General features: G+C 41.7%; 4 protein-coding genes across 5 annotated transcripts in view; all 4 read left to right on the top strand.

Annotated features, from left to right (window-relative positions):
- syt12 (synaptotagmin XII) overlaps nucleotides 1-3,073 on the top strand; it is a 31,719-nt gene extending 28,646 nt beyond the window's left edge. For both annotated transcript variants that reach the window (XM_028043253.1, XM_028043261.1), the window contains exons 7-8: nucleotides 483-616; nucleotides 1,475-3,073. In XM_028043253.1, the coding sequence (XP_027899054.1) occupies nucleotides 483-616; nucleotides 1,475-1,648 (308 nt within the window). In that variant the 3' untranslated portion in view covers nucleotides 1,649-3,073. The remainder of the gene's footprint in view (nucleotides 1-482; nucleotides 617-1,474) is intronic.
- A 1,855-nt stretch (nucleotides 3,074-4,928) lies between these two features.
- On the top strand, nucleotides 4,929-18,098 carry cat (catalase). The gene is made up of 13 exons (XM_028044446.1): nucleotides 4,929-5,092; nucleotides 7,523-7,694; nucleotides 8,048-8,158; nucleotides 8,604-8,734; nucleotides 8,821-8,925; nucleotides 10,035-10,160; nucleotides 10,238-10,429; nucleotides 10,648-10,800; nucleotides 10,878-11,016; nucleotides 15,249-15,379; nucleotides 15,955-16,062; nucleotides 17,304-17,387; nucleotides 17,485-18,098. The coding sequence occupies exons 1-13, from the start codon at nucleotides 5,027-5,029 to the stop codon at nucleotides 17,548-17,550; spliced, it is 1,584 nt and encodes a 527-aa protein (XP_027900247.1). The 5' UTR covers nucleotides 4,929-5,026; the 3' UTR covers nucleotides 17,551-18,098.
- Nucleotides 18,099-18,678: 580 nt separating this feature from the next.
- On the top strand, nucleotides 18,679-20,682 carry LOC114149831 (dispanin subfamily A member 2b-like). The gene is made up of 2 exons (XM_028025939.1): nucleotides 18,679-19,097; nucleotides 20,460-20,682. Exons 1-2 carry the CDS (start codon nucleotides 18,876-18,878, stop codon nucleotides 20,604-20,606), a joined length of 369 nt encoding a protein of 122 aa, XP_027881740.1. The 5' UTR covers nucleotides 18,679-18,875; the 3' UTR covers nucleotides 20,607-20,682.
- A 2,535-nt stretch (nucleotides 20,683-23,217) lies between these two features.
- Nucleotides 23,218-24,938, top strand: LOC114149818 (dispanin subfamily A member 2b-like). The gene is made up of 2 exons (XM_028025936.1): nucleotides 23,218-23,475; nucleotides 24,518-24,938. The coding sequence occupies exons 1-2, from the start codon at nucleotides 23,293-23,295 to the stop codon at nucleotides 24,704-24,706; spliced, it is 372 nt and encodes a 123-aa protein (XP_027881737.1). The 5' UTR covers nucleotides 23,218-23,292; the 3' UTR covers nucleotides 24,707-24,938.
- The last annotated feature ends 109 nt before the right edge of the window (nucleotides 24,939-25,047 follow it).

Genomic DNA, 25,047 nt, shown 5'->3' with positions numbered 1-25,047 from the left:
TTTTGAAAGCTTCCCAATTAATCGGCAGCATCGTATCAACCCTCCTCAGCCCACCGTCACAGCTCAAAAACATCCTAAAGGAAACTCTGAGGTACACAGAGGAGTATACTTATTATTTTAAAAGTTTACGACACAATTCACAACTCTCAGTGGAAAATATCAAGCACTGTGCAAAACTCTTAATTTTATATTGGCTTTCAAATCGCAAAGTGCTTTAAAAGTTTTACACAGTATGTCGTCATTGAGTGCTAACAGGAATTAAATGTGGGAGGACGTATTGGTCGTCATCTAGTCGGATAGTTGAGCTATAAATCACTCATCTCACTCGTTCTAAGTCTAAAGGTCACCTGAGCTAATCGTGTCTGCTCCATGTGAAATTCCGCTCAGAAAAATAAGGGGATGGGTGATTCTAATTGAAATGTGTTTGTTGACTTACAGAGAACAAGTTGCTCTAATGTGACTCTCTGGTTCTCCGCCATCAGATCCGTTTGTCAAAGTGTATCTGCTGCAAGACGGCAGAAAGATCAGCAAGAAGAAAACCTCCACGAAACGAGACGACACCAACCCCATCTTCAACGAAGCCATGATCTTCTCGGTGCCGTCCGCCGTCCTGCAGGTGACGCTTCACACTGCAGACTGGTTTTATTTTATCAATAAGGGGGTAGCCTTGATTAGTAACCAGACAAACAAAACAAAAAAGTTGCAGTAGAGTGAAAAGGTCAAATTTTTAGGAAAAAAAAAAAAAATCTGTTTGCATTTGCCAAAAAATGTGAGCGTAAATAATTTTAAAAGGAGAAACTTTCAATATTTTGCATATATTGAGTTTATATTGAGTTTGTATTTGTTTTTGTCTCAAGAATCCGGGGCATTTCACTTTCTGGTTAATATGCAGTCTAGATGATTTTCTTAATATCAGTGGTGGCCAAACATTTTGCTGAAAGTGCTCGAGGGACACATCATTTCATTGTTTTTTTTTTTTTTGTAAATCAATCGAGAAACACCCCTTTAAAACTTGTTTCAAAGTATTTACTCAGAGTGGTGTTAAAAACAAATGCACGCCACACTTTCCAGTTTATTTGAAACTTAATTCGAAAGTCATGCATGCTTTTTCTTACTTTTCACAACAATGCTCCACTTCGGTTTGTGTTTGTGACATGGAGAAATGGGAAAAGTTAAAAAAAAAACTTTCAGAAAAACGGCTGTCTGCTGAACCAAACTAGTTGAATTGTCTTAGTTATTTTATTTTTCTGACTAAATTGGCTACCAGTTCTGTATAGTTTTTCAGTTTGCGTATAATAGCTGCCACTACATTCCACAGATTTGACCTTTTCCACCCAAAAACTCCTTCCTCAATAAAACCAACAGAGAACTTTGGTGGGGGGTTTTTTCGGCCAGTTTCATAAAGCTTTGGACAAAAACATGCGGAGTCACGTCTGCAGAGCCTGTTTATGTAACCGTGTCGCTCTGCTGGCAGGAGCTCTCCCTGAGGGTCACCGTGGCGGAGGCCACAGACGACGGACGGGGCGAAAACCTGGGCCACGTGATCATCGGCCCCGAGGCCAGCGGCATGGGGATCACCCACTGGAACCAGATGCTGGCCACGCTGAGGAAGCCCGTCTCCATGTGGCACCCACTGCGCAGGATCTAACACACACACACACACACACACACACACACACACACCTTTACCATGGAAAATCCTCTTCTCGTTCCTGTGGACTCTTGTTTGGTGCCGTGTTACAATGTTAGGATGTAGATTTGTGAGCAATTTTATTGGTACCACAATGAAATTAAAACCACATCTTCACGTAATAGGGCTAAGTAAAAAAAAAAAAATGTATATATATAATATATTTGGTTAATTACAGGCTGTGGTAATCAACCAGTTTTAGTCTAAGTTTGGTTCTCCATTAAACAGCAGAAGGAGACATGGACATGAAATGTTTTTCTTCCTTTCACAGGACTTTCAGCTTAGAGTTTGGGTTGAAGTGTTTGGTAAGAAAACTCCCTGTACTTGCACGGTGCCTACTCTGGCTGTAGCCTCTCATATGTGTGTTGAGAATGACCGACAGGGCGGCGGAGGGCGGGCGTCGCTCCTCTTTCAGGAAAAAAACACAATCGTTTGTCATTGATTGCGCCTTATTGGTTTTGTTATTCCCCAGTGCATTCTGAGCTGTTTTAAAATTACTTATGTATCTTGTAAAGAGTGAGACTGACAGGTTTTTTTTTGTGTGTGTTTGTTTTTTATTTATTGTACATTTACAAAATATATATCCAGGTACTTTTATCCAGGTGAAATAATTGTAATCTGTAGCAGTTGTTTCAGGGTGGCCGTCGATGTGTTTTTAACGCAATAAGCAGATTTGGAAAGTAGAGTGCCGTAACTCTCTTCTCTCATTCTCATTTTTGTTGTTCCTCCAAAGACTCTGTGTACAAAATCATGTTTTTCTAACAATAAACTTATTCAGAAAGAACAACAAAACAAGCTTTAGCATAAATATCATCACTGACCAGTTAACTATAATCCAAACTCCTCTGGGAATTTAACTTGTGATGTAAAGAACACTACACAAAATGTATGAGTTTATTTTGTGTGAGGGAAAAAAACCTCGATGATCTACGTTTGATACAGCAGCGGGACGAGAGGCTCGCAAAGCTCAGAATGTCAACGTTGCTTCTGATCTGTCTGAGAGATCCTCTAGAAACGTGTGCAGTTGTATTTTATTGCAACTTTTAAATGTACATAGAATTAACGCATAATCAACCCTGGGCATTGTGGTATAACTACATTTTTTTGTTAGTTTTGTTCGGTTGGAACTTCATTTCGCTCCTCGTTTTGCAAACCTGTTCAAAAAATAACACGATTGGTAATACAGAAGAAAAATACATTTCCTATGTGCCAAATAATGAAGCAATATTGTCATTCATTGTCACAGTCTGCATTCAACAAAGCTGTAGCCTACATTTGGCATTGCATGAAGATCCTTAGCACCTGATGTGAATGTGCCTCAAGAATACAGTGTATAGCGTGAATGCTGTTTCAAATAAAAATAAAAAAATTAAATAAGATTGATTTATTTGTTTATATCTTTTGGGCTTGTCTTTCTGATCTCAAAAAATCCAAAAATTAAACATAATAAAAAGAATTAAAGGCAGGAAGCAGTAGGCAGCTGAGAACTCCGTTAAAACTTGCACGTGAACGACTACAAGATCACTGAACTCAGAAATCACTCTTACTGAACATAATGGGCACACAAGAAGAAAATAGTGGAAGTAAAGTTCATATGATGATGATATCCGGTGAGTAGAAAGAAGAGAAATGTTTTCTAACAGGCAGTAACTTGGAGACCTAACAAATTGATGTGGTCGATTGAAAATCATTCTATGGAAACCCCAGTCAGCCTATAATGTGCCACAGTGGTGATTAATGCCTGTAACAAAGTGTCTATTCCCAAGGAGAATGTTATATTAGCATATTTCTGTGCCACACTTGCGTGAAACAGAAGTAGTGAGAGGAAGGAGTTGAAAGCCTCACTTTTATACACATAAGCACTATCTGTTTTATCAGTGAGGATTTAATTGTACTACACTCTATAGTAGTCTGTACTGCAACTGCACTATGAAATTCTGTTTACACAACAATGTGTCATTTGAACCAAAAATGAATAACAGAGGACACATGCCAAATAAAATCTAGTCTTTTTTTTTTTTTTTTTTTAAAGAAAAGCGTGTTCTTACCTGAGAAACTTTATGCTCACAAACAGGACTTGTGATTGCCTTGGCTGCCTGGTTGCTAATTGTGCTAAGATATCATTTGTTGCCTTAGAAACAAACTGTGTTGTGTTGTTGTCACTGAGTTGTTTCCTACCCTAAATCTTAGATTTTGTTGGGGCAACAAAACACCTTTTGCCCCAAAACCTTTTGTTGGGACAAGAGGTGTTAAAATGACAAGATTGTTTTTGGTTTGTGACGAGATTTCTTCACTTTACTTACAGTCACATCACCTGTGCTGCACAGTAGATGTTTAGGGAAAGAGTTGGTCACTTCATTCTTTTCCATGTCATTTTGTTGTTCATAAAAAGCAGTGGCCCACATATGATAATATTTCTGTTTTACAGAGGTGTGGTTCCAAGCACTGCAAATTGCATATGCATTTAACATCTATGGAAACCAGATTTTGAATTATATGTTTATGCTAAATTAGCATAAACAATTGTCATCAAAAGTGTCTGAATATATTTTCTTACAACATGAATACATATTTAAATGTCAAGTGTGAATACACATTGTGAACGCTCACTGAAGTGGAAGTAAACGGTCAAACAGACCATGTTTGCTCAACTCTTGAGAGACTAACTGATATAGCCTGAGTGGCCTCTGACAATGCTAACAGACAATAAACAACAAAAGGGCAGTAAGAACAAAAAACCCTCCCATTATTATTATTATTATTATTACTAAGTGAAAAAGAACCAAGTACAAGCTAACAAACAGTAAACTGAACGGTAGGTGCAGCTGAATTAAAACTGTGTTTTTTAGACGTTTTACTAACGTAAAGTGTATGCATTTATTCCTATTTACTATGATGTAGTATTAAAACTTCTGAAACTGTCTTGTGCCAACGCTCTGCATGTGTAATATTGGACAGAAAAATGCGTTTTGCCCTCTTCCTCTTTTGATAAATTGACTCAAAGTAGCTATAACGTTATATATATATATATATATATATATATATATATATATATATGTGTGTGTGTGTTTGTGTATTTTCTTCTTCGTCTTTTGATAAATTGACTCGAAGTAGCTAAAACGTTATACAAGGTCAGCTGCAGCGCTTATTTTTTTTTTAAAGACAAATAGGTCGCGTTAGTCCTGTCAGCCAATCAGAAACGAGGGGCGAAGTAGAGGCGGAGTCACGTGGAACAAAGTCCAGGAAGACTTTCTCTGGCATTGAGGTAAACAGATAACGCTTTTCTCCAAGACACCTACCGTGCAGTTAGTGGTCCCGACGTGCTGTTTTGTCGAGATGGCGGAGACCAGAGATAAAACTACCGACCAGATGAAGATATGGAAGGAGAACCGAGGCTCCCAGGTTTGTACAAATGCTGCATTTTTATCAAGGATTTTGTTTGCTTTGTGTCCGACTTGCAGGAATTGGGTGACAGGTCGTTTGGGGTAACAAGAGTCGAAGCCCGTCGATTGTTCAGTCGTTGTCAGCTAATCTCAAACATGCTAACACATGTTGTTTAAATCTGCACTCCGGTTTTGTAGTCGTTTTGTTGCAGTAATGAGAGAGGTTGCTAATGTTTTGCTAGCTGAAATGTAAACAACGCCATCAAGAGAGGGCTTTCTCCTCCAAGCATTTTAGTCGCGACATTAAGAAGGGAGCTCCTAAAATGTCTCCCGTGGGCTAAAAGTAAGTTGAAAGACGTGAAAGTGGGTCGTTTTTATTGCACATGGTGGAACTTGAGCCTTTAGTTGCATAACAAGACCACAGTTCAGTTTACATTAGTGCGCTAAACTGACTGAAGTCTACCTGATCCTGCAGCTGAATGTTTAACACAATTCAGCTCTGAAAGGATTTTCCTTATTCAATTTGCCTTATTGACGCACTTTTATTTATCACAATATATAAACTATTCATGTTTATGCAAACAAACAAACACATTTCATCGGGTAAAGTCAGTGTTTAGTTAAACCACATTTTTTCAAAACTATCATAATATGTGAACAACTTGGTAAGTTAATGTAAAATAAAGATAAATTAAAAAACAATGCATTTCAAAGCACATGATTTCTTGTGAAAAGTAAGAACAGAGCTATTGACATGTGTGTATATATTATGTTTTTATAAACTGACATTTGCTGGGTGTTAAGAACCAGTTGGGTCAATTTATTTCCTTCGATTTACATTATAGGTTTTGAAAGGTTTTGACCGAAATTCATGATATTTGATGGATGTTGTAACTTTTCAATGGTTAAAATAAAGGCCTGTTAGTTGACATGTGTTAGTCCTTTGTTTTACTCAACCACAAAATCGTATTTGTTTTCAGTATAATTCAACTCTTAATTTAAAGAAATAACACATATTTCAGTTCAGGTGTTTTTTCTATTATCTTCACATGCATCAAATCAATGTTCATGTCACAAACCTACACAGTTTTTTTTTGTAAAAAAAAGTATAAATATGCTTCCTATATCTTGATGTCTGATCCAGTATGTTATGAGTATAGAAAGCTAACTAGCTGTGCTCATCTTGAAGACGGGGCTACATCCTATTCTTAACCAAATTTTAGCCTAATATTTATGTTCACACTCGCCTCCTATCATGCCGGTTTTATTGGCCCATTACTCTTCTTTTTATTTTGTGAAGGAAGTCGGACGACGACAAAGCTGAAACTGTCCTCTCAGACAATTTTTGGACTTTTCTGTGAGGTGTGAATAAAAATGTCAGGAATATAGTTTTGTTTTTTTGCCCTCCATAGACGGGTAAATAAACATGCTGCCTTTTCTGTTTTCCTTCTTGCCCAATCTAGGTCTGTGGGTGATCAACAGACTCTCGTTGGATTGATTAATACATTTAGATTATTAGTGGTAGAGCTGTAGAAGAATGTGCCACACAGACAACTGATTTAAAAAAGTCCACTTCTTTTATGCTTTTTTTTTTTGTTGATAGTTTTACCTGCTCTGCTTTTTAAGTTCATATTGGTGAGATATTTTCCAGGGTGTCCACACAACCTTAAGAAATCTTAAATTCATATGTCTAAAATTAAAGACTGTCTGAAATTAATTGGAAAATGTACAAGTTGGCCTTAGACACGTTAATCACAGGTCTTAAACTTTGTTCTGGCAGGATTATTTCATGTAGTTCATTGTTCTCCCGGCGCCTTTTGTGTCGGGCAAAATTTGACTTGCTCGGAAACATCATTAGTAGCGTTTGAGGCTACCGCTAACTAGCTGCTAATAAACACTAGCTAGCTAGCTTTTTTGTGTGCATCATTGATAATGGCAAATTTATCGGCAGTTGGCTGGATGACCTTCATCGTTGCCACTGGCTCACTTCTGCTACCAATTCGTACGATGCAATGTGCGTTCTGTTCAAAAGAATGAAATAAAAATTAGATTTTCTTTTGTACATTTCTGTTGTTACATGTCTTTAATTTCATTCATAGTGGTATTTAAAAGTCTTAAATTTGAGTTGGTGAAACCGGCAGAGATCGTGTTTACTTCTGTTGTCTTCATGCAGAGGAATCCAAATCCTCTTTTCTCATCCAAAGAAGGTTTTGACATTAAACTGAATTTAAATGCTATTCATATTGTTGTGTTAATAAACATGTATAGTTAGGGGTGTAGTTGTTAGCCAGGGTAATAAGTATTAACAATTTTTCAGTCGGCTTTCCATTGGGTTACTCTTTGCTTGTCACCTCATGAGAAGCACTTTTAATAAGAATAAGTATGAATGGTTTGAGCCCAAACTTTTAATATATATTTTTTAAAATTCTTGGACTGTATTTGGTTCCAGAGACCAGATGTGCTAACGACAGGAGGTGGCCATCCCGTTGGGGACAAGCTCAACCTGCAGACTGCGGGGCCGAGGGGCCCTCTGCTCGTGCAGGATGTGGTCTTCACCGATGAGATGGCCCACTTCGACCGGGAGCGAATCCCAGAGAGAGTGGTGCACGCTAAAGGCGCAGGTTAGCTAACGGTTGTCTTACAGCTCATGTGTTTTGGACTCAAGGTCTCATTTTGCTTTGATAATAAATTCAACCACTCCAGACAGCAAGAGTTAAGTTTTTATTGTAGAAACTGCTTTTCGTAAATAATAATTTAACTTTTTACCATACGTGTGTAATTTAATTTCTGAGCTCTTTTTGTTCAAAGGAACGTTCTAGAAGCTTTAGAACGGGACTATTTTTTCCACATCCAGACTTTAAACAAACAGCAAGCCCTCTTGAAAAGCTGCTACGTTGTTCTCAATGCTGATACGCTGAAACATTCAACAGCATCGATGTAAAGGTGATTTTGTATTTTTCTTCCCGTGATGCAGGCGCGTTCGGCTACTTTGAGGTCACTCACGACATCACTCGCTACTGCAAGGCCAAGGTGTTTGAACATGTTGGGAAAACGACTCCCATCGCTGTCCGGTTCTCCTCTGTGGGTGAGAGATTCACTTTCATTTCCAAGGAACATTCTCACTCTTTGTCATCGTAGGAATAGCTGTGCCATGTTTGTGTGCAATAATTTAATTTTACACTTGAAAATAATTTTCCTCCAAAGTGATCCACTGATGTAATGTTTCATCTCAAGAACCAAAAAATGTGTTGACACATCTAACTGTCTGTCTAGCAGGTAGCTACTTGCTAGCTAGCCGCAGTGTTGCAATATGTGTGTTTTTTTATTTAACCATGATGTTCACACGCCTCTACCCCTGCAGCACCCATATTCTGTTCTTTTATGATGGCAGAGGGCGCTGTTGTGCAACTTTTAATATGTGGCTTTGTTGCTTCTGTTACTGCTGTAGAAAATATAAGGTCTTCGTATGATGAAGCTGCACACAACAAACTGAATATTATAAACGATGATTAAAATGCTTGTGTCCTCAGCTGGGGAGTCTGGATCAGCCGACACCGTCCGAGACCCCCGAGGCTTCGCTGTAAAGTTTTACACCGAGGAGGGGAACTGGGACCTGACGGGCAACAACACCCCCATCTTCTTCATCAGGGACGCAATGCTTGTAAGTTGGCGTTTAAAATTTGGAGTTCAACCACTTTATTTGTTATTTTATCGGTGCTGTTTGTTTTCTCTTCTTCCGCCCTGCAGTTTCCGTCCTTCATTCATTCCCAGAAGCGTAACCCTCAAACCCACATGAAGGATCCTGACATGGTGTGGGACTTCTGGAGCCTGAGGCCTGAGAGTCTGCATCAGGTAGCCGCGGATATTCAACCCTTAGCACTTTCAGAAACTAAAATAAACACATTTTCTAAAATGATTTGGTAATCGGGAACTTGCAAACCACAGTTGCTCCCGTTGATGAACATTTTTATCTGTTTTATTCGTCAGTATCTACTTTAACATGCTCTTTTTCTACCTTCTGTCTATGAAGACAATCTGTTTGTCACAGATTGTCTGAAACCCTCCACACATCCATGATGGAGCATAAACACGTCTAGTTCCTGTTTATTAAGATTCTCGTTAGAATCAGTAGCATCAGCAATTCTTCCCGGGTCAGATTAGATAAAAAAAAAAAGACAGATATCATTCACAGGAAATCATATAATAAATGAAGTATTAAAATGAAAATGTAAATGGTGATTTAAGGATTGGTTTACTTTGTCTTATAAAGGGCTGCAACTATTATTTTATTATTTGTTTATTATTTTATTAAGTTTATCTGTTATTCTGACAAATCAGGTTAAAAAAATTGGCATATTCTGCAACTTTTTCATTAAACTACTTCAGCATTTTCTGTATAATATTAGAATTACACTCAAAGATGGACATAAACAAATAATTTAGTTTCTGCTTTTAAAATAGGTAATAATTTTATTGGCTGAAATTCAATAACAGCCTTTCTTTTGTGAATTTCAACAGATTGAATATAGAAAATTACACTTGAGGAGTTTTTGTTAAAATATAGTGACACACAAAGGTGGTTTTATCTTAAATGCAAAACATGTATACATTTTGTATTGTTTTATCTCATTGCTCTGAATATGTTGGGGTTTTTCAGCATTTTTACTCCAGTTAATGATTGATTGATTACTAAATTAGTTGATGATTAATCAGATGAATTGTTTCAGCCTTAGTCTTGTATACTAAGATTCTCTCATATGTAGAGCACATACAATTACCAAAGGATCATATCAAAAGGACTTTACTGCCATCTTGTGGTCAGTGATAAAAGCTAATTTTAATCAAATGAAGCATCTCGATTTGATTTAAAATCCATTTGACAGCAATAACAGTGATAAAACATATATTTTTTGTGTAAATAAACTCAGGTAAACCTTTTTTTTTTTTTTTTTCCCTCTCAGGTGTCGTTCCTGTTCAGCGACCGAGGCCTGCCTGACGGCCACCGCCACATGAACGGCTACGGTTCCCACACCTTCAAGCTGGTCAACGCTGATGGCGAATGCATCTACTGCAAGTTCCATTACAAGGTCTGTTTCTGAAACTGGTTTGTTGGTTTGCAGAGCTCTGCGATGGATTTTATTTATTTATTTATTTTTCTCTAAAGACTGATCAAGGAATAAAAAACCTGTCTGTGGAGGAGGCGGACCGCCTCGCAGCCACCAACCCAGATTACGGCATCGGAGACCTGTTCAACGCCATCGCTAACGGCGACTTTCCGTCCTGGACCTTTTACATCCAAGTCATGACCTTTGACCAGGCGGAGAGGTTCCAGTTCAACCCCTTTGATGTCACCAAGGTACGGAGTCCCAACAAAGTGAAACGGCTGACTATCCCTCCGGTTTGAACTTTTGGTAAAAAACTAAACTCTGGGTTCTTCGATGCCAGCAAAGTGTTACTCTAGTAGAGGAGAACCTTTTAATCAAACCGCCTCCTTCAGTGTCTCTCTTGAACGCATTCGTCTCATTTTCAATCTGCAATATCTAAATCTGGAGCTACTTTTTCCAACGCTCCCAGGTGTGGTCGCATAAGGAGTTCCCTCTGATCCCTGTGGGCAAACTGGTCCTCAACCGGAACCCGGTCAACTACTTCGCAGAGGTGGAGCAGCTGGCCTTTGACCCCAGCAACATGCCTCCAGGCATCGAGGCCAGCCCCGACAAGATGCTGCAGGTGACGCAGTAAACCGAATCAGCTGAGAAAGGAGTGTTGAAATTTACCAGAGGTTAACCTCGTCCTGCTCGGCGTAGGGTCGGCTCTTCTCCTACCCAGACACGCATCGCCATCGCCTGGGAGCCAACTACCTGCAGATCCCAGTCAACTGTCCCTTCAGGGCCCGCGTGGCCAACTACCAACGAGACGGCCCCATGTGCATGTCTGATAACCAGGGTGAGTTCTTCACCTGCTGCTCAGCCTTAAAAAGTCTTTAAGTCTTAAATTCACGTCTAAAATTAAGGCCTTAAAAGTAATGTGTTAATCGCAGGTCTTAAATTTTATCTTGACACGTCTGTTTATTCATAGATTATATATATATTTAGATTTTTTTGTTGTTTTTTTTGCTGGAAATTTCTGTCCGGCAAAACGTTGAGGGTTCTGCCACCCACTGCTAACATACCGTCGCTAAATAACTAGCTAGCTTTTTTTGCATCCTGGGTAAATGCTAATTTATCACCAGTTGGCTGGACAAAGTTTGCAAGTTTTTACGGAGATATAGGTATTAAATTTAATTCTTAACATCAATCCATCCATCCATCTTCCTCCGCTTATCCGAGGTAAGCGGAGGTAGCAGCTTCAGAAGGGAGGCCCAGACTTTGCGGGGGTAGCAGCTTCAGAAGGGAGGCCCAGACTTCCCTCTCCCCGGCCACTTCTTCCAGCTCTTCCGGGGGAATCCCGAGGCGTTCCCAGGCCAGCCGAGAGACATAGTCTCTCCAGCGTGTCCTGGGTCTTCCCCGGGGCCTCCTCCCGGTGGGACGTGCCCGGAACACCTCACCAGGGAGGCGTCCAGGAGGCATCCTGACCAGATGCCCAAGCCACCTCAACTGGCTCCTCTCGATGTGAAGGAGCAGCGGCTCTACTCTGAGTCCCTCCCGGATGACTGAGCTTCTCACCCTATCTCTAAGGGAGAGCCCAGCCACCCTACGGAGAAAACCCATTTCGGCCGCTTGTATCCGCGATCTCGTTCTTTCGGTCATGACCCAAAGCTCATGACCATAGATGAGGGTGGGAACGTAGATCGACCGGTAAATCGAGAGCTTCGTTTTTTGGCTCAGCTCTCTCTTCACCACGACGGACCGGTACAGCGCCCGCTTGACAGCAGACGCTGCGCCAATCCGCCTGTCGATCTCCCGCTCCCTTCTTCCCCCATTCGTGAACAAGATCCCGAGATACTTAAACTCCTCCACTTGGGGCAGGACACCCCCCCTGACCCGGAGAAGGCACTCTACCCTTTTCCGGCTCAAGACCATGGCCTCGGATTTGGAGGCACTGATCCCCATCCCGGCCGCTTCACACTCGGCTGCGAACCGCTCCAGCGAGAGCTGCAGATCACGATCCGATGAAGCCAAAAGGACCACATCGTCTGCGAAAAGCAGAGATGAGATCCTAAGGCCACCAAATCGGATCCCCTCAACACCTTGGCTGCGCCTAGAAATTCTGTCCATGAAAGTGATGAACAGAATCGGTGACAAAGGGCAGCCCTGGCGGAGTCCAACTCCCACCGGAAACGAGCCCGACTTACTGCCGGCAATGCGGACCAGACTCTGACACCGGTCATACAGGGACCTGACAGCCCGTATCAAAGGGCCCGGTACCCCATACTCCCGGAGAACCCCCCACAGGGCTCCCCGAGGGACACGGTCGAACGCCTTCTCCAAGTCCACAAAACACATGTAGACTGGTTGGGCGAACTCCCATGCACCCTCCAGGACCCTGCCGAGGGTGTAGAGCTGGTCCAGTGTTCCACGACCAGGACGAAAACCACACTGCTCTTCCTGAATCCGAGGTTCGACTATCCGACGGACCCTCCTCTCCAGGACCCCTGAATAGACCTTGCCAGGGAGGCTTAAGAGTGTGACCCCTCTATAATTGGAGCACACCCTCCGGTCCCCCTTTTTGAACAGGGGGACCACCACCCCAGTCTGCCAATCCAGGGGAACTGCCCCCGATGTCCATGCGATATTGCAGAGTCGCGTCAACCAACACAACCCTACAACATCCAGAGCCTTAAGGAACTCCGGGCGGATCTCATCCACCCCCGGGGCCTTGCCACCGAGGAGCTTTTTAACCACCTCGGCAACCTCGCCCCCAGAGATTGGAGAGCCCAACCCAGAGTCCCCAGGCTCCGCTTCCTCAGTGGAAGGCATGTTGGTGGGATTGAGGAGGTCTTCGAAGTACTCTGCCCACCGACCCACAACGTCCCGAGTAGAGGTCAGCAGCACACCATCCCCACTATAAACAGTGTTTGTGCTGCACCGCTTCCCCCCCCTGAGACGCCGGATGGCGGACCAGAATCGCCTCGAAGCCATGCGGAAGTCTTTCTCCATGGCCTCTCCAAACTCCTCCCACGCCCGAGTTTTTGCCTCAGCAACCGCCCGAGCCGCATGCCGCTTCGCCCGCCGGTACCCATCAGCTGCTTCCGGAGTCCCACAGGCCAAAAAGGCCCGATAGGACTCCTTCTTCAGCCTGACGGCATCCCTCACCGAAGGTGTCCACCAACGGGTTCGAGGGTTGCCGCCGCGACAGGCACCGACAACCTTGCGGCCACAGCTCCGATTGGCCGCCTCGACAATGGAGGCACGGAACACGGTCCACTCAGACTCCATGTCCCCCACCTCCCCCGGGACGTGTTCGAAGTTTTGCCGGAGATGGGAGTTAAAGCTCCGTCTCACAGGGGATTCCGCCAGACGTTCCCAGCAGACCCTCACAACACGTTTGGGCCTGCCAGGTCTGACCGGCTTTCGCCCCCGCCACCGGAGCCAACTCACCACCAGGTAGTGGTCAGTGGACAGCTCCGCACCTCTCTTCACCCGAGTGTCCAAGACATACGGCCGCAGATCCGATGAAACGATGACAAAGTCGATCATCGAACTGCGGCCTAGGGTGTCCTGGTGCCAAGTGCACATATGGACACCCTTATGCTTGAACATGGTGTTCGTTATGGACAATCCATGGCGAGCACAGAAGTCCAGCAACAGAACACCGCTTGAGTTCAGGTCGGGCGGGCCGTTCCTCCCAACCACGCCCCTCCAGGTCTCACTGTCGTTGCCCACGTGAGCGTTGAAGTCCCCCAGCAGAACAAGGGAGTCCCCAGGAGGAGCACTCTCCAGTACCCCCTCTAAGGACTCCAAAAAGGGTGGGTAATCTGAACTGTCGTTCGGCCCGTAAGCATAAACGACAGTCAGAACCCGTCCCCCCACCCGTAGGCGGAGGGATGCTACCCTCTCGTTCACCGGGGTGAACCCCAACGTACAGGCGCCGAGATGGGGAGCAACAAGTATGCCCACTCCTGCCCGACGTCTCTCTCCCTGGGCAACTCCAGAGCGGAAGTATGTCCAGCCCCTCTCAAGGAGACTGGTTCCAGAACCAGAGCCATGCGTCGAGGTGAGACCGACTATTTCTAGCCGGAACCTCTCGACCTCACGCACTAGCTCCGGCTCCTTCCCCACCAGAGAGGTGACATTCCACGTCCCAAGAGCCAGTTTCTGCAACCGAGGATCGGACCGCCAGGGTCCCCTCCCTTGGCCGCCACCCATCACACAGTGCACCCGACCCCTATGGCCCCTCCCACGGGTGGTGGGCCCATGGGAGGGGGGGCCCATGTTTCCTCTTCGGGCTGAGCCCGGCCGGGCTCCATGGGTAAAAGCCCGGCCACCAGACGCTCGCCATCGTGCCCCCCCTCCAGGCCTGGCTCCAGAGTGGGGCCCCGGTGACCCGCGTCCGGGCGAGGGAACACCAAGTCCAATGTTTTTACTCATCATTGGGGTCTTCAGACTGTTAATTCTTAACAGTCTTATTAATACTTACATTTGAATTGGTAAAACATGCAGAAACTCTGTGTATTATTATTATTATTATTAATATTATTGCACTTATGCTGCCTGGTTCACTATCAGTGAGGTAAATTAAAGCTGTAATTCTACATTTTGCAAATTTGTAATACCTTAAAACTAAACTGTCATCATTTTATAACCAAGGTCAGTTTGCTCCCAGAAATTGTGGCGCTAAATTTTCAGGGTTATGACAGAGCTGTAAGAATTAAAAGTATGAACAACAAGAATAAGTACAAATAAATAAAGTTAGTCTCTTATGTATTCACAAATATAAAAAAAATATCTTTGGTTAGTCCAAGGGGAAAAAACAACGTCCTACTATACATTTGGTTTATGGACACTATGACTTTAAAATGACAAGAATTGGACATGTTTATGTATAATAAATGTATTAATCATATATTTACACATGTGATTAAAATATGTTTGTGTTGATGATTAATCAACTGATGTGAATTTCTTCACACCTTCTTCTGTCTTTGTCCCTTCTGATGTTTATATGCTCAATCCAATATAATTTTTAAAAAATCTGCCTCTTAAACTCAACAAGTTCTTGCTTCGTCCGACCTCTAGGTGGCGCTCCAAACTACTACCCCAACAGCTTCAGCGCCCCTCAGAACCAGCCTCGCTTCGTGGAGACCAGGTTCGGCGTTTCGCCCGACGTCGCCCGTTACAACAGCGAAGACGAAGACAACGTGACGCAGGTGACGATGACGCCGCCGCCTCTAATAGCCTCTCTGTGGCTGTTTGCCAGTCGCACACAGGAAGTCGATGTTTTCAGCCTGTTGAATTCAATGTAGAAAATGGTCTAAATATATCCTTCGAAGCCCACACCAGTAAAACAATAAACAGTTACGTGGAATCACTATCAGAGTATAACAGAGTTGTCATGCATCTAAAAATGTTGGCACATCCGCCGTCCTTGTAGCTTCATGTACGTTTGGTAACTTGAAACTGGAGCGCAATGGAAACTTAACAATTAGACCAAATCAGCTTCTTCTCATCAACAACGCTCACTCCATCTCTCATATCTCATAATATCATTATTTACCAAATGACACTACATGACATCAGTCATGAACATTCATAAAGACTCTTTCATGTTCATAATGTCATTTTTACCTTCAAATAAAAGTGTTACCAGAATAAGTTTCATCTCCTCTGAAATAAACGACCTTCCCAGTAAGGTTGCTGAGGTAAGTGCAGAGAAGTGATTGGTTCTGTAGGACTGTGTTTACCGTGTCTGGTTCTGACCGGGTCCGTGTGCGGCCGGCTGCAGGTCCGGGCCTTCTACACCCAGGTGCTGAACGAGGACGAGCGCCAGCGGCTGTGCCAGAACCTTGCCGGGTTCCTGAAGGGAGCCCAGCTCTTCATCCAGAAACGAATGGTGAGTTCCCGTCAGACTCCATGCGGAGCCAAAGATGCTTTCTGTCGTGAAGATGAGTCACTGCGGAGGGCATTTAAAAGAAGGAAAAACATTGTTCCTCTCTTTAATCCACTTCAACCACAGGGTGCTGCTGCATGAACCTAAACATGCACACCGGCCTGCTTTGTGGTAATGTGGTTGCTACGGAAACAAAACATTTTTAAACAAGGAAGAATGATGGTGAACAGAGCCCGACGTTTAAAGCAACACAATCTGTATTATTATTATTATTTTTTTTTTTTTAAAGTTTTCTGCTTTCAAGTTCTGTAAGGCTTTGACTAGGACATTTAAAATATTATTTTAGTAATTCAACCACATTGTGCAAAAGTGAATCCAAATCTTTGACATTTTAAGATTCAAGCTATTATTCCTTGTAAATTTAGATAATTATGAAATACAGATAATGAAATCCCGACATTCAGTGTCAAAAACAAATGAGAATATTTACATAACAACCATTAAAAACCAGCATTTTTAATGTGTGAATGTTGTGTAATGCACCATGTCATGGTGAACACCAGAACGGATCTATGAGGAAGATGAGGAACGTCAACAACAGACGCTTTCAAAACAACTTGTGTTTCAGTTTCCTCTCGGCTGACGGCCTCCGTGCCACGCCGCATCGACGCAGTTATTCATGCTAAACGAGGCTCAACCAATCACTGAGTGCACTGAAATGAATTCTCACATTTCTGTTTAAAATATCCTTTTTTTGTAATATATACTATATGTTCTAATTGTCTGAAATACAGAATTTTGGCTTACTGTGTTCCAATATTTGGTTTATTTTAAGTCATGATTGTGAACCTTCAGATGTTGCGCAGTTTAGAAGAACTCCCTCTGAAAGTGGGAACCTTAAATGACATTTATTTTTTCTTCTCAGTTGTTTTCCTGAGCGTCTTTTTCTCGCTTTGTCTCCACCGGTGTGACTCGCCACTGCAAAGTTAATTTTTAAACATTTGAATGAGAAATAAAAGGTGATGTCATTTATCGATGTCACAGCAGCCACATATACCGCTCTGGTTTCCTGTTTTATGGAGGAAAAAAAACAAATTCCTGTTTGCACGTGTTGTAAATCTGCTGCCAGAGTAGTAATTTGCACAACCTTTTGACTTTTTGCTAGTCTCGCATTTTTTGTGTGCATCGCTTTAAAAACAGGAAACCTGAATATAGATGCATTTATTCAAATGTTCTTCCTGCAGGTGGAAAACCTGAAGGCCGTCCATCCAGACTACGGGAACCGGGTCCAGACCTTACTCAACAAGTACAACGCCGAAGCCAAGAAGGTAACCAAACAGTTGGTTCGTTATCGCGGCGTAAAAAAGTTCAGTTAACGGAAACCTGCTCGTTTCCTGATGCGCTCATTTCCCGTCTGCGTCCCAGAACACGAACGTCCGCGTCTACGGCCGTCCAGGAGCCGCCGCCATCGCCGCGTCCTCCAAGATGTGATCAGCGGATCGGCTCACATGACCACCGACTGGTTCCACCAGCAGCTGGATCAGCCTCAGCGGCCTAATTACTGTCGCCGTAGTTTGCTTGAGCTTGGTTTTGGTTCATTGCAAACAGTCAATCCTTACCTTTTTATTAATTATCAAAAATAAATTTTATTGCATTGAATGCTGTAAGGTAACACTGTTGAGATTAGGCTGCAGTTTTATTAAATTACCTTTAATACATCGACGCCTTATTACCGTTTCAGTTAAATTCACTTAACCAACAAAAACTGATGAATCTTTTCTCTAATGTTGTAATACTTGAAGATGTTTGTAGCGACTCAAACAAAGTAAATTTTGAAAGAACATCTGTTTGAAACGATGCTGATCTTTGTGCCTGGCTCGTACCGCAACGCGACCGATCGCTTGGTAAAGCTTCTGGTTTTGCTGAGGACATTATTAACGTCTGGGTTCTTTAACTCGGACTTGACTGAATCACTTACTGTTGAATGTGAATATACAAATGTATTATCCTGTTTTCAAATAATAAAATCATTCAAAATATTGGAGGGCTGAGTATTTTCTTCTGCTTTTTTTAGATGCCTTATATTGAGAAAGTTGGCTAAAATAATCTTGTTCCCCTTTAAGTGCAGCTGCGACGCCATGTAGAATTTCAGTCATTTAAAACTACAGTATGCAACTTTTCAAAGAAAAAAAAAATATATATATATGTTTTTACTTACATCTTTTGTGACATTTTAACATGACACAATCTGAAAAAAATCAAGTTCCTTTTGCAATCTGAACAAATGCATACCTCTGTCAGAAACAACCAATCAGAGCCAGTGTTGTCAATCATTCTCGTGGACATGCTGCTCATACCTTCACCACTACAGAGCTCAGGCTCGTGCGCGTAGCCACCAAAGATGGCGGATAAACGGTTTTTCTCCAGCAGTGAGTTGTTTCTCTGTTTCTCATTTGTAAATTTAACGGCTTGTTCACAAGCGTGACTGACAGCTTCCTCCTGACCTTCCTCCTGGCTCTGATTGGTTGTTTCTGACCAGATTACCTGCCTCATATTTTACTGTCACAACATGGTCACAGTTTTAAGAAATATGTAAAAAAAAAAAACTTTTTTTTTTGTAAAAAGACATCTTGTTGTCTTTTTACATTTCCTTAAAAAGATGATGTTAATGTTTGTGTGTCATCTTCCTCTGAAAAGATAATAGGACGTCCAGGTGATCTACAGTTGAGAAATGAGGAAGAAAGAGTTAAGCTGTATCTTATAGGTTCAAAGCGCTTCAGTTCTCCAGAACCTGCAGAGCTGCTGACGCTACAGGAATGGCCACAGCTTCACCAGATAAGGGTCACCAACCGGTGGTTGTTGCTTTGTCGCAGTATGTCGGTCCTGAAGTCCAGGCTCAGCCTCACATGTTGGTCCATCAGAGCGCTGTGAACATCCCAGCTGTGCAGCCCAGCGACGACATCATCTGGTCTCTCGTTTGCTTCATGTATGGAAATCCGTTCTGCCTGGGACTGGCGGCCCTCATCTTCTCCGTAAAGGTCAGTTTTCAAACCTTGGTGGTGTTTGTCATCAGTTAAAGAAGCGGTTTGGAGTGAAGCCTACGACAGACAGGTGGTCGTCTCCAGTGATGAACAGTGAAGATTTTATTTCAAACTGCAGCCCCAGTCAGAACTGGTCTGTCATTATAACAGATTTTGCTGGATGATGCAATTCAATCAATCAATCAATCAATCACATTTTATTTGTATAGCACATTTTAGCAGCAAGGCATTTCAAAGTGCTTTACATCATATCAAACACAGAAACACAAAGCAACATAGAATCAACAATCAAAACACGACGTTAAGTCAAGTTCCATCAATAAATTTGTAATTGATTATGTTTCAAATACAAATACAATGGTCCCAGAAGTTATTGCGATAAACGATAAAATTGTTGTTTTGAGACCGTTTTCAAGTTAATGGCATAAAAATACAAGAGCCTATTCTTAAAGATGAATAAAGCTTAAATTCTAATGAACATTAAACACAGGAACTAGACGGCATTTAAAATAAGCTGAACAACAAACAAACAAATTATGAAATGTGTTTTACTTTCACACGGATTCAAACCACAACACCTTCTGTCACAATCACTCTAATCCATATAGGACCCTCAGCCACATTCACTGTACTCTAACAAAAAGTAAACTGAAAGGGTGAAGGTTTTTTTCTCCAATCTTCCTTAACTGTGGAGGGAAAAAACACGGTACCTTTTCTAAACCACTAGTGAATTCTATCATCGTAACTAAATGAAAAACCAAAAAAAGTAGTTCCTGACCGTTCGAGACCTGTGGTGTTCAGAAATGTAGCAATATCATTTTATCTATTGATGTTTGCACGAGAGTCAGCACACTTTGCCAGCCAGCAACACACAAATCAGCCTGTTTCTCTGCCGAAGGCACAGAAACAAGCCTTACGATAAAACACTGTGTCAGAGCTGAACTCTGCAAGAATAAACCCCAAACTTTGTCGAACTACCTTTCTCTGCAGGAATTCAGTTCAGGTAGGAGTCAGAATGTATTTCGAAAATTAAAAATTGAATAGTTCAAAAACACAGTTGTGAGGTGTGAACAGACAATGGAAAGAGCCAGCAGAGACAGAATGGACCAGAGAGGTGGGAGGCCATTAAACCAGAGTGAGAACAGCTGAGTATGCAGAAAATGAAATGAATGTTGGAATCAAACCCACAGAGAACAGAAACTAGAGAAACAGGTGGAGCGCAACTCAGCCAGACACAGAAGCGAGATAAAACAGGAAGGAAAGAGAAGATAGAGAACTCAATAAAACACAAAACTATGACACTTCCTGTTTCACTGTGATTCTGTTCTCATTTAACAGAAACATATTTGATGATTTCAGGCCAGAGACAGGAAGGTGGTCGGAGATCTGGAGGGAGCCAGACGTCACGGCTCCACCGCTCGCGTTCTCAACATCGTGGCGACCGTCCTGACATCTGTAGCCACCTTACTGACAGTCATTGTTCTGCTTGCTTTGAGTTTTCGCTAACTAGCTTTTCTGTTTTTACTCTGGTATCAAACTGAAACCATGACAGTAATAGTAGTAGTAGTAATAGTAGTAGTAGTAGTAATAGTAGTAATAGTAGTAGTAGTAGTAATAGTAGTAATAGTAGTAATAGTAGTAGTAGTAATAGTAGTAGTAGTAGTAATAGTAGTAATAGTAGTAATAGTAGTAGTAGTAGTAGTAATAGTAGTAGTAGTAGTAATAGTAGTAGTAGTAGTAATAGTAGTAGTAGTAGTAATAGTAGTAGTAGTAGTAATAGTAGTAGTAGTAGTAATAGTAGTAATAGTAGTAATAGTAGTAGTAGTAGTAGTAATAGTAGTAGTAGTAGTAGTAATAGTAGTAGTAGTAGTAATAGTAGTAGTAGTAGTAATAGTAGTAATAGTAGTAGTAGTAGTAATAGTAGTAATAGTAGTAGTAGTAAGGTTTAAGGCAGTGAGGAAGAACTTTCATTGTGTAACGTTTGCTTATGCACAATCTGCAAACTGTGTCCGATCTGAGATGAATGGAAAGCTTGTTTCACTATATTAATAAAAACACTATGCTCTTTAAAACACAGAGATGTCCTTTCATTTGTCTGTGCTGAGTCTCCAATTAAATTTTGAAACGTATTGTGAAATATTGTGTCACAAACTGACAAAGTGGGGATAATAAAGACAGAAATCATTGTAACTGGATGTGAAAGCTGACATTTTGATTTATGAACCGTTCCGAATTCAGTCAACAGTCATGAGAAAGTGAGCAGCACCTCAGACAAGGACGTTTAAAGGTCAGCTTGTGGCACGTGTGTGTGTGAGGATGACTGGAAGAAAAGTCGTGCAAGAGCCTCTGTACTTGATCCGGTTCTTTCAAGAACATACTTTCTGGGTCTGGATCATTCAGCTGAGGTTCTATTGTATTCTGAGTTGCCATTTTCCAAAACAAATTTTGAATAATGTAGCTGTTTTTGGTTGTTTTTTTTTTTTATTTATTACAACAAAATACAAGACAGATTGTAAACGGCATGTAGCATTGCTATGAAATGACGGAAACGGTAGGCGGTTCTTAAAGAGACAGGAAGCCAATTTCAAAGTGTTCAGAAACACAAAGTCACATTTATTGTTGATGTAGAAAACATTTTCATGTCAACTGAAGGTGACATAGTTACTTGATTTTGGTGTAAAACTGAACTACTTGCCTGGGAAACATAACGCTGGCCCTTTAACAGTCGCCTCGTTCGGCTCTGCACTTCTGTCTTGGCAGTGGAAGACGGTTGTTTACAGTGCAGGCAGTTTCCTGTAAACTTCATGGTATCAAACTGGCACATTAGATATGTCACAGGCAAACGTTAGCGATTGGGTAAAATATCAAACTTCAACAGAGGCCACGCCTCCAGGAAGCAATCGTTGCTCAATAGCCGATGGTCCAGACGCTCTGTACGAAGTGAAGCGCCGAACAAGAGGCTGGTTTACGCCAGGCTGATTCAGATTTTGACTTTAGTTTGATAAAGTGTATATTCGAATTATGTTTAACCCCCACAGTCTTAGCTCGACACTCAGAAAGAGCGAGGCAGATGTCACTGTCGGACAACGGAGGGTGTCCCGTCACACCATCAGTACCCGAAACCACAACCCTTGTAAAAGCTCGCACAGGGTTCACTCAGCCCATCTTGGACCTGGAGGAGGGTTAATGTGTTAGACCTTCAGTTCATAATGTCCAGCACTCCTCACGCTCAACAAGCATCAAAATCCTGTTCAAATAAAGGCGCATGTTTTGTAATTATGTTGCACAAAACTCAGTTCCTTTTGCTATCACTGTATTACTGAGGCAGCTCCAGTGCAGGAAAGAAGACATGATGGATGGACTCGGCAGAATATGAACTCTCAAGTACAAAAGAACAACCAAAGCTTGAAGACCAGCCAGCAGGAAATGGAGGCCATGTTTTTGTGAGTGTGTGGTTTTGATTTCTTCTTCCATTCTTAGGTTGAATAGGGTTCTCTGAAATGGGATTATGTTTTCTAACCAGATCCTACTTTAAACTTCTCCATAGCGTTATCTCTGCCCTGTCTGCTGAGTTCTTTGGTCTGAATCATTTGTCTTGTGTTCTCTAACGTTCTGGAACAAACCTCTGAGTCTTCACACAGCGGCTGGATTGATGCTAAAAGCTAAGTAGCTGTTTTGTGAATGCAAATGATTTTTCTGGATTTTTTAGGGGGGGGGGGATTAGGGAAAGGGTGGAGAATAAAGTGACTTGAATACTTATGCAAGCCGCACTTTTTAGATTTCTATTTTTAACTTTTATCAAAGTTTCAAATTAGCACTGCTTTGTGCTTTACCTGACTTAAATCAGTTTTGTTTAATACAATCCATCCTCCTCCTGCTTTTTAATGCCTTACTTCTAAACAGGAGTCTTTGAATTATTCTGCAAATAGAAGGTCTTTGGAGACAGAAAGTAAATTCAGCTCCAAAACCTCTTTTGCAAGCACAGGCGGGTTGCATGCATGTAAAAAGTTAGAACCTCTGAGCTCTGCAAAGAAAGTGAAAATAAAAAGACAGAGGTTTTTTTTTTGTTCAACTGGTAAAATTTCCCGTTATGCCACCAGCCTCATAAAAAAGGAACCCCGCTCCCTGTAAGGTGCCAAGTTCTTCAACAGACTTTTCAGATCCTCTTCCACCTGCAGCTGAGCAGAGAGCCATGAATCCTGGTTACTCCAGCGAAGCGTCCCCTGGACAGCCTGGGGGTCCCAGAGGCGTTCAGCACATCGTAGTGAACGTCCCCACTGAGCCTCCCGCAGATTATCTGCTCTGGTCGCTGTGCAGCTTCGTCTACGCAAACTTCTGCTGCCTTGGATTGGGGGCTCTCATCTATTCTGTCAAGGTGAGTTTATGCTAATAGTTTCCCCGTATTTAGTCTTTAATACGAGCAACTTCTGTGTCTGAATTAGAATTTTGTTGCGATATTTTGATACTTTTGTGATAATGATTAAAAAAATATTTTTTCTTAGCAACTTATGACACGTCATATCAAATATTTATGCTTTATTATTGTAAAACTGAAAGAGCTATTGCTATAAATGTGTATAGTAATGATATTTTATATAAGGTTTTGGTTCAACAATTGTTTGTTCAATTTTAAATCATTTTCTTGTGCAAGTTTTAAGAAAAACGGCTCCGGCTGAAGGATTGTGGTCTTGGTGTTATTGATCACTCTGTAGTGATTAACTTATACCAGCAGACAGTCTTTTTAAAAAAATGTTACCTATCATTGTTTCCTCCAGCAACGCTTTGCAAATGTCACAGTTAAGACTTTTGAAACATGCATATTAAATGTCACTTAAACAAAACAACAATATCAGACCTGACAAGGAATTTCATGGCCTTCGTACAGGAGCCCAGTTCAAGAACGTCTGGATTAACATCCAAAAGCTGGAGGAATTATGGGACTGATTTTATTTATTTATTAACTCTAAACTAGTGCATCTTATAGTTCCTCAGTCATTTTCACAAGATATAGAAATATGGGAGAGTTAGCACCAATGTGTATATGTAAATTGAGGCTAACGCACATGAGTGTGTGGGTGTGGATGTACATATTTAGACATATGTAAACCCAGATAAAATTAAACATTTATTAACTTGTTTATTTGTTGTTATTTTTTTTATTTAATAATGAGGAACCACCTGAAAATATGGTACGAGTTTATAGGAGTTCATACGTTTCCTACTTCCTCCTACTGCTTTTCAAGCAAGTTAAGATCATTATAGCACAGAAATGTGTTTTTTGAATCCGTTGTGATTTTATACTTCTATCATGTTCAAAATAAGTAGGTTAGAAAATGTAATAATAAAAAAATTATAACCGGGAGGGTCTGGTTATTAAAATAATGTCTATTTTTTTTTTTTTTTTTTGCTGATTTCAGGCCAGAGACCGGAAGGTGGTTGGAGATCACATCGAAGCCAGGCGTCACGCCTCCTGCGCTCGCATTTTCAACATCGTGGCCCTGACCCTGACGTCTCTGATTTTCTCCATCATCATCATTGGGCAGATTGCCACGGGTGTGAAAGTGGCACAACTTAGAAGGCAGACAGACTATTGGAGAGGCAATTAACCATCTTTTGTAATGTTTGAGGTTTTTGTCCAGCGTGGTTGTTCTGGTTTTACTCTGACATCAAAATGAAACTGTTTTGCAATAATGCTGGCGGAAAAGCCTAAAGTGGCGAAGAAGCGCTTCATTTCTGTAAAGTTTGCTTGTCAACCAAATGGCCAAATGTGTCCTAGCTCACATGAATAAAAAGCTTGCTTCACGATAATAAAAACCATCCGACTCTGAGCTCTCTAAACCACAGAAACCTCTGTTCACTGATGTGTCTGCGCCGAGTCAATGTCGTGTCACAAACTGAGAAAAAGTGAGAACTGGAATTATTACATTTTATGTGGTGCAGAATTGAA

The sequence above is a fragment of the Xiphophorus couchianus genome, chromosome 2 (genome assembly GCF_001444195.1).
Source record: "Xiphophorus couchianus chromosome 2, X_couchianus-1.0, whole genome shotgun sequence".
Classification (NCBI taxonomy): domain Eukaryota; kingdom Metazoa; phylum Chordata; class Actinopteri; order Cyprinodontiformes; family Poeciliidae; genus Xiphophorus; species Xiphophorus couchianus.
The sequence above is the reverse complement of the archived record's forward strand: the minus strand, read 5'-3'. Positions and strand labels throughout refer to the sequence as shown.